Source organism: Merops nubicus, unplaced genomic scaffold, assembly GCF_000691845.1.
Source record: "Merops nubicus isolate BGI_N331 unplaced genomic scaffold, ASM69184v1 scaffold5473, whole genome shotgun sequence".
NCBI lineage: Eukaryota > Metazoa > Chordata > Aves > Coraciiformes > Meropidae > Merops > Merops nubicus.
In genome coordinates, this window is record NW_008596781.1 from 40,400 (window position 1) to 50,068 (window position 9,669).

Sequence of the window (9,669 nt, forward strand, 5' to 3'; positions counted from 1 at the left end):
AAGGACCTGAGGATACTAATGGGCTTTCATGGTCCTGTCCAGCCTCAGCAGAGGACTTGAACACTAAAAATGCCAACTGGAGATGATTCCCAGCTCATGCGAATTCTCCTCTTTGTACAGCAGGTGTTTGTTCAACACAGCTTCTCAGGAGAAGCACATTGGCTTTTGATCTATAGTTCATCTTCCATTTCCAATAGTAAAATTATGATTGCTTTTTAACAATGACAATTTTCACTGTTATTAAATACGCAGCAAAATTTTGATCAATTTTACACCCTCTTAAGGCACTCTGAAAGCACTAAAATTTGAACCAAAATTGTGCTGGACTTATTACTGCAGGAAGATGTTTTAACTGTGCTAACACAAGCCACTGAGGATTTTAATTGTTCCATACCTGGCCCTGCAATGCCAAATTATTATTTAGCTAACTTATACCTTCACGTAAGTGTCCATAACTCATATGGTGGTCACTACATTTTCACAATAAAAATAGACCTTTCACTTACAATTCAAAAAACCTCCCATGTTCAGGAACGTATCTCCCTTATACAAGTATCCACTTGTTCTTTTGAGCCGTGGGTAGCACTATACACTCACGCTCCTACCAGAGCTGCAGGCTTTCAGCATTCACAGTGAAGTCCTTACCTCGCCATGGGTGCCCTGAAACTGCACCTCTATATAGTCTGGTGGCAAGGTAGGAATATTAAGAGCAGACTGAGAGAGAGGAGTGATGGAATGGACAAGTGACGGTTCGGTGTCTCTGTTTGAAGCTGCAAGATTGATGTCAACCAGCTTCTGTGACAGAGCATCAGAACTCCTCACTCTCTCATCTTCTAGCTTCAAGTTCTGTACTTCTGAGCTTAAGTTTAGTTCATGCATAATGTGGGTGGCTGCAGAGAGAGAGTGAGAAACAGCATCGACAGCACTGTTCATGCCTTCTTTTTCTTTCTGGAATAGAAATACTTTCTTGAGGGCAAGCCAAAGTCCATCAATCCATGGATCAACCACTAATTCCAAACTGGGAAGGGAGACAAAAAAAGAAAAAAAAAAAAAAGGGCGAAAGGAATGGATGCGTTATTGTGACTTACTGGACTGTTAATTTAAAACTAATAAAAAGATCATAAATCTAAAAAAAGATTAATTTCCCATTGTTAATAATATCTGTATCTGCTACCAAGATGACTTTGTTGTTAAAGGAGTATTTTCATTTAGTTAGCACCACTATGTAAATTTATGGAGTTTAAATTGTATAATAGCTTTGCTCTTCTTTCAGTTTCTCATTTTTATTTTCTTACGTTGAACTTTATGCCACAAAGAGGGATGGTAGCAAAATATCTAACTTTTGTGAAACAGTAACATCAATAGCTTATACTAATGGTCTATTTTTATTATTTTAGAACATAAGATCTAAGTTTTATGGTTATGGCAATGTTTGCATTCAACTGTCTTGCATCATCATGCACAGAACAAATATTATCTGCAGTTCAAAATACATAAGCCAAGATTGCAGCCTACTGGCCAGAAAGACCAGCAAAACAGGAAGGTAGTTGTCTTCTCACATAATTCCTCTACAGCAATCAAAAAAATCTTCTTACCTTATTCCTCCACAGTGATTTAAAAAGAAAAAAAAAAGATATTTTACAGAAGAGAGAAGAAAATTAAAATACATTGCAGGGTTTGCTTTAAGCAGCTCTACTGCAAGATGTGTGCTTGTATAGAAGTCTGATGTACATGTAGAAAGAGAGCCCATTGCCCAGTACCACACATACTGGGAACCTGATTTATTTTAATTTACTTCAGAAAATAGACTACATTTTTAAACCTCTTCATTTATTTGGAATTACTTAATTTCTAAAACTGCTTAACACCCTTGCTTTTTCCAGTCATTACAAATTTACAGATGTTTGCTCACACTTTAAAAATGGATTTTTATTTAATGACAAGTGAGATTGAAAAGACATACTGTGTTCAGACAGGCCTCATTCCTACAAGGTGCTGAGTATTCAAGTTGAACTGATTTCAAAGAGTTCAGAATGTTTTGCTAAATTCACATGAATTTACTGTACCTTAAAGAAATAAAACTCAAACTGATTCAGCTCTTACCCTACACAATCATCTGCTAATCCCGTGTCATAGAAGTGCTGGGCACCAAGTTCTTGAAGTTGTCGATCTACTGTCTTTCCACCATTACAAAAGAAAGTGTACTCTGAATCTCCCAGACCTAGAGAATTCAAGGAAAGAAGAATCACAACAATCAGCCTGCTATCCACAAGGATCTGCAAAGAAAACACAGGATTTTCTTGCAGGCAAACAGAAGAATCTGATAATAGCAAGTGCATATTACCAGGACACTTTCATGATCTTAAAAAAAAATATCGTTTGTCCCAAAATAGATCTGAAAAAGGCATTCCTCTTTCACAAATGTAAGACACAGAAAACACTTTGCTTTCAGTATTTCACATTTCAGAAGAATGTTGCCTGAGTTTGAGACCTAAAAAATACTAAACTGCTCTCACAGGAAAAATGTAAGGAACCAAAGCAATTAAAAAGAGTGAAACTGATAAACTGTATGTGAACTACCAAAAGAAATACTCTTACCTTCAGATTAGAATTGTTAATATATGTCAAAAACATAAGGGAGATAGTATTAAAACTAATTAAAAAATACCGGAACCTTGAAAAAAAAAAAAAAAGAGCTCAAACACATGAGTTGTAACTTGTGATTTTAAACGATATGAAATGTAGGAAATGTAGGAAAATGAATGTAAGGGAATCTGGTCCAACATCCTCCCGACAAGGAACCAGAGATTTTTTTTGCAGACCTCATTTTCACTGCACTGGTTTTTTTTGCCCCTTAACACTCATGAAGATCTTCTGTTAGAAGATTCTCTTTGTTACAAGTTGAACAGCCAGTGAACTCACAGCTATGTTCCTGGACCACCTGAGATTTCAAGAGACCAACTAAACCACACATACCTCACCCTTAACAGATGCTTCTCTAACAATCCCAAAGACCAGTGGTTAGGTTCTCTTCACAAATTCTCTAAGTAACCCACACCACCGTTTCGCTATCCTATCACAGTTTTTCACAGCCAGAACCTTTCTTGTGTGCAATTTCAAACTACGATATCCTGATATCCACCTAACAATGGACTATTCCTTTCTCCTTTGCAACAATCTTTTTTTTCTTCCTTTTTCCTTTTTTTAAAGACTTTTGTTCACTCTAAAGTATAGGACTTAGAGCAAACATTTCATTGGACAAGCTGAAAAGGATACTAGGAATGTATTTTAAGACTGGTAACTTTTTAGACTAGAATCACAAAACATTATAACTCAGATACTGTAATAATACCTGCTACAACAAAAATCAGTGTTAATACTATGCTTATCTTCATATATGCATGTATGCATTCAGTCTGCTATGAAATCCATAAGAGTTTCACAAACTGTAATGCTTAACTAGGCATTAGGATAACATCTTCACAAAATGTTACAGCCTTAGGATACATATATTTCACACTTTCACACTATGCATTCACTAGAAATTTCCTTCTAGTGAGTACTTTCCTCACCAGAAACCTAGAAGTTGCCTTGCTCCTACCTATCAGCTTAAACTTCTCAGGCAAAAATAACCTAGGTTCCAACAGAAGTTTCTAGATTTTGTTTAAACACAACCTGAAAATTCAGCAAACTGACCTTACTATCAGCTCAGAATGTATCAAATGCATTTTACCAATTCTGCCATACTTTTACCAAATTGGCAAGTATGACATTCGAAAGTTAAAAAAATCACAACAAATTTAAAAGGGATGGAATGATCTTAAAACCTTTTTTTTGAGAATATTTTATGCTTTTCACTCTGTGTAGAAAAATGCCCCATTATTCAAAAAGTTAAGCAAATGAATATAGTCCATAGACTTGTCACGAAACTAAAACTTCAACAATATGCAAAGAAAACTGAACCATAAAAAAATTAAACTGGCAGCTTACATTCAGATAATTTCTGTGACACTTTTCCTTTTTTTGCTCATAGAGAACATTACATAAAAAACCTGTTCATGTTATACAAGATGTTTTATTAGCACACAAAAAAAAACCCTAACAACCTATTCAGAAGTAAAAAATATAAAAATTATTCACTGACAAACAAGTTCTGAAATAATATAGAAAATACTGAAGTACCTAGCAATCCATACTGGAGATGTGCAAAATGATCAGGGGGCAAGGTTCTGTCCTGAATCTTCTTCACAAACTTGCGGGCAGTGTCTGGTGGGTCTCCAGTACCCGTAGTGGAAATAACAATAACTACAGGATCCTTTTCTGTTTCCAGGTTATACTACAAGTAATAGAACAAGTAGTTACAGGGTGCCTTTTGATACCTATTTGTGGCCTTATATATTACCTCCCACCCCTCCTTTTCCTAAAGGTACACAAAAAAATGTTTAACTTCACCTTAACTGTACTGAACTACAGAAAGTCTTTCAAGTAATTAAAAGTCATTCTGGGGATGCAATTTATAATCTTTTTTGGATTCTTCTGGACCAGCCTGGGTAAAGCCCTGAGGAACTGACCCTGCTGTGAGACCACCTCAGGAAGTGCCTTCCAACCTGAATTATCCTATGGTCCCACACACAAATGCCAAAGGGCAGCACAGGTGAAATATACTTCTGCACTCAGCCTAAATGCACAACTCCCACAGTACTTGCTTTGTCAAGCAGAAAAAATATTTTTGCATATAGGATCACCACCACAGAGCCATAATCCTGATAATTTTACACAGGTTACTGGAGTGTGGCTGCACAAACTGTGGACATCATTTCTAAGTCCCAGGAGGGATCATTTAGTTCTGCCTGAGAAATTCCATGTCTGAGCAGAGATAATGAGTCACTGGACTCTACAGTCTGATTCATTTTGGCCACTTCACCCAGCTCTCAATGAATTTCTCTCCCGGTTGCTGATAATGTTTTTTTCATACTTCCCTTGTTTGGGAGTGGTCTCTCAAGGTCATGCACTCCCACCCCACGCTCCTAGTGGGTCTAACTGCCAATGCTGCATTCGGTCAGCTACGACTCTGATTGAATTTTGAAAACTTCTAAGGGTAAAGATTCCACTTTTCTGGGCAGCCTCTTTCATGCAGAAGAACTTCTTCACTAGTGTCAAATCTGAGTTTACCAGGATGCACTCAGCAGATTTTCCCTTCTGTTGTGCAGTTTTCTGCTGCCAGGAAGAGTTTGGCTGAAGTAGGCTGCTGTTAGGTCACTCCTCAGCCTCCCTTTTGCCATAACAAGCAACCCAAGCTCCTCTGACTGCTCCCTGTAGGTTACAGTTTAAACTCTCTTCTAGCATTCCAAATTTAATAAAGTAGTAGGGTTGTGAGAAAATATAAATAAAAATTGTGCGAGATGCTATATTTAATTTCAAGCAGTTTGAGGACTGCAACTGAAAATTTCAGATTTTGTTAATTTACGTTCTAAACACTTAACAAATGACCCAAACCTTATCCCCTACTCAAGTCATTCTAAACATACACCTACAATCCACCAAGGTTATGAGTACAAAGAAACAGAGTATCAAGGTAGTTTGCTGTTGTCGCTTTTTACAAAACCTTCCTGAAGAACCTAAAAGCAGCTGCAGTGAGCAACTTAAATTATCATGTGGAATGTTGCCTCTTACAGCAACCAACAGCAGCTGCCTAGACAAGGATGAAAGAGAGTCATCGTGTGAGGATACTCCTCAGGTACTCTGCCTGGCTTCAGTGAGTTGTGGTCCAGGGATATTACAAAGAGAGGTTTTGTCTTTCATAAGTTCGGGTGAACGCCAAGTACCCACAAGTTCTTGAGACTTTGAAAACTGAATTTTAAGTTGTGCAAATAAATGCCTTAAAGGTCCTGTTGCAGCAGCAACCCAGATTTTCAAAACTTCCACAGCTGATGTGATAAGTACAAATACAACAGCTTCTGTAGTACATTGTCACAGATGACTACTGAATTTACAAACCAATTCTTCCAGTAAAAAAAAAAAGCAACGATCTACTGGTATTATATAAAAATTTACACTAAACAGTTCTGTTAAAAAAAAAAAAAAACCAAAACACACAACCAAGCAAACCAAACCAAACCAAACCCAACCCCAACACACACGTGCTCAGGAAGAAAGAAGTGGTACGTTAGAACAGGGGTATGATTAGTTCACTGAATTCTTGCTTACTCCACTGCACATTCTCCTCTGCAAAGTAAAAGACCTTTTGGAAGCCAAACATTTGGTGACAGAAGTCCTGCATTAATTTGTGTCAATTACTGGGAGTTTCATACATCCCTAGACCAACAAGAACCTCACTCAGTTATATAGTTTTTTTACTCTTCCTTTCACTTCTTCCTATATCCTTAGTGATATATCTTTGTTCCTTTCCTTCTTTCCTTGAAAAGTACTCCTCAGCTGAGGACAGCAATGCCACACAGCAGCAGTGAGCAGCCTGATCAAGCTGTGAATGATTGCTGAAGGAAGAGAATGGGATCAGACATGCAGGCATATCTTATCCAGAATAATAAATATCATAGCAAACACGTTTATTCGCATAACTCGTCCAAGACTGACTATGTGCACTGTGACCCAAGATGATCTCCATTCAGCCTCCTATTTTACTGCTTGTACCTCACTTCCACCTCATTTCAGCCTTCCATCAAGCATAAAAAGCAGTCACAGTAACCAACCAAAGATTTACGACCTTTTGTCACCTACAAGAGTGTAGGTGAGAAAAGTCACCTGGAAACAGTCAGTGTTTCCCAGACTTGAGCAGTATTTGACATCCATTTGCCTGTATGGTAACAGACTCACATTACAACTACTGACACTGTAGCCACCTACTCCACCCCCAGACCTTCACAGCAATCCTTTCAAGCGATGACAAGGTCTGAAAAGTACTCAACAACTGCATAAAGATGGGCCCTCTGACTGACAAACATGGAGAACACAGAAAGCTTTTACTCCCTCCCATAAAGCACACCGCCCCACAGACTGTGTATGTTGTGGAATAAACTCTCAGAGCTAACATGCCCAAGGGACTTCACAGGAGGCCCCACCAAATTCAAGCAAGCTCTTGCTCCAGTATATTTTATCACCCTGCCTCCCTCTCCCCAATTACACTTAAGCTTCTGGGAGTTCTCTTTCGTTACAGTAAAGGGTAAGGAAAAGCTTAAGTGATGAAATCTAAAAAGCTGCAGAAATTACTTTTTTCCCCTCAGTGCCCCATCCTCAGAGTCCCAATTCAGCACATCTTTCTACCTCATCAGTAACTCACAGCTCTAAGTTATCTTGTCAAATTTGGCAAAATAGATTTACTCAAGTGGCAGGGCAATAATAGGGCTAGAAATATCCTGCCTACTGCCTTCCTGAAACTAATCTCCAAACCCATCAAATGCAGAAGAAAGGAAATGGAAGAACATAAGGACAATCTTCACACTCTCTGTGCTGGCGGCACAGAAGTCTCTCTGTAATGCTTTGCTACATACTCAGTGAACATTCATTCAAAAGCAGATGTCCAGAAGATACATTTAGTCCATCCCCCAGAAAGCAACTTGCTAAAAGGGAACTAAATTATTTTTATAAACTTCTCAGATTTTCAAATGCATAAAAAAAGCCCTCTTTTATGTGTTACTTTCTGCTAGTCTCAGAGGAAATACCAGGCTATCAAGTTTTGTTTGTTCATCTTTTAAAATGTTTTTGTTTAAGAACATACTGTTGAAAACACTTTGTGAAGGAAATTGCAGACCATACTGCTTTTAGTTACAGACAGACACTAACAGTTTTCAGATCCTGACCCTTGAATAATGGCAAACAATAAAAGGCAGCTTCCTAGCTCCAAGCTTTTTATTTCTTTCCAGAATATAACTTGAACATATCCAATGTGAACTGGAGTGAGTACATGTGCTAAGTAACTCAAGAAGACCCCACAAAAGCTCAGGGTCCTGCTGGGGCCCACAGTTAACAGGAAACAAGACCTCAATGCAACACCAAAAAAAAAAACAAACCCCAAGCATAATTTCTAACAAGAGAGATGACCAGTAAACAATCACTACTGCATACATAAATTTCAAGAAGTCACTGCACTGTTGTTAGAAGAGCGAGCAAAGGTGTATTCCTTTACTGTTCAAGTTAAAAGTTCACAAGAAAGAGGTACCATTGGCAGAAGGCTATTAAGCATCTGAGAGTATTGGTCCAAATTCCTGATTCATAAGAACCAAAAATTTAGGACTAGATGGCATATTTTAGGTGAGTGCATGCGCTTGACCTTCACAATTACGCACGAAGAAAACTGCAGCTTTTAAAACAACATGGAGCATCTCACCTTGTCCATTTCACTCATACAGTGCATATCAGCTTCAAGTCCATGGGCACCCGCTTGTTGCTCTATTTCCTCAGCTATAGCTTTTGCCTGCCCGTTTTGTGTTGCATAGAGGAGCAAAAACCTCTTTTTTAAATTGCAGCACATTTCCCAAAATAGAGAAGTTTTTATATTTGCTTTAAAGACACTGCAGGGGAAAAAAAAGAAGGAAAAACAAAAGTGAAATTATTATACACAGAACAGCAAGATTTTGCTTTGCTTCTTGGATTAAAAGGAGACACTGTAAAGGACAGCAGTATTGGTGTATAACTTGGAAATGAGGCATCTACTCTGCAGAGGAGCTGTTTCTCAGAAGCAAGCTTTGCAGGCCAGTTGCAAAGGTCTGGTCATACTGGTCACGTGTTGTACTGCCCTTGTTACAGTAATGATGCAGTAACCCCATTGTCAAAAAATCCATTTTGTAAATAATACAAGCTGTAATGCCTGAGGGAAAAAAAAAATCTTGTTTATTCTTTTCTGAAATTAAAAATTTTTGCCTGAATGACTTTAAGCTTTACTGTCCACTAAGTCTACATTTTAGAATGAAATCATTCTTTTTAGAATCACAGAATCATTAAGTTTGGAAAAGACGTTTGAGATCATCAAATCCAACCATCAACCCAACACTACTATGACCACTAAACCATGTCCTGAAATACCACATCCACACGTTTTCTGAACACCAACAGGGACAGTGACTGTACCACCTCCTTGGGCAGCCTGTTCCACGGCATCACCATTCTTTCAGTAAAGAAGTTCTTCCCAATATGCAATCTAGACCTCCCCTGGCACAACTTAAGCCCATTTCCTCTTGTCCTATTGCCAGTAACCTGGGAGAAGAGACCAACATCCACCTCACTACAACCTCCTTTCTGGTAGTTGTAGAAAGCAAGGTCTCCCCTCAGCCTCCCTTTCTCCAGGCTAAACAATCGCAATTTCCTCAGCCGCTCTTTGTGGACTTGTGCCCTAGACCCTTCACCAGCTCTGCTGCGCTTCTCTGGGCATGCTCCAGCCCTTCAATATCTTTCTTACACTGTGGGGCCCACAACACCATCACTTCTACGGCCCAGGGCTGGCGTTCCGCACGGAAAAACCTGGCCGACCTACGCGGCCGCACGCTGGGCGGGGACAGAGCCGCCTGGCTAAAGGACAGTGCTGTCAGGGAGCTAAAGCCAGGCCCGCAGCAGAGGCTCAAAAGCCGCTGCACAACAGAACCCCCCCAGAGAGCTGGGCCGGGCCCTTTGCCTCCTGCCGGATCGCGCCCCCGCTGCCCACCTGCGGGACCGGGA

General features: G+C 39.3%; 1 protein-coding gene across 1 annotated transcript in view; it reads right to left on the reverse strand.

The window, feature by feature from the left end:
* Window positions 1-8,528, reverse strand: part of MTRR (5-methyltetrahydrofolate-homocysteine methyltransferase reductase) — a 25,065-nt gene extending 16,537 nt beyond the window's left edge. The window contains 4 exon segments of the mRNA XM_008936472.1: window positions 646-1,018; window positions 2,104-2,221; window positions 4,183-4,336; window positions 8,345-8,528. Coding sequence (XP_008934720.1) covers window positions 646-1,018; window positions 2,104-2,221; window positions 4,183-4,336; window positions 8,345-8,488 — 789 coding nt within the window. The 5' untranslated portion in view covers window positions 8,489-8,528.
* Window positions 8,529-9,669: the final 1,141 nt, after the last annotated feature.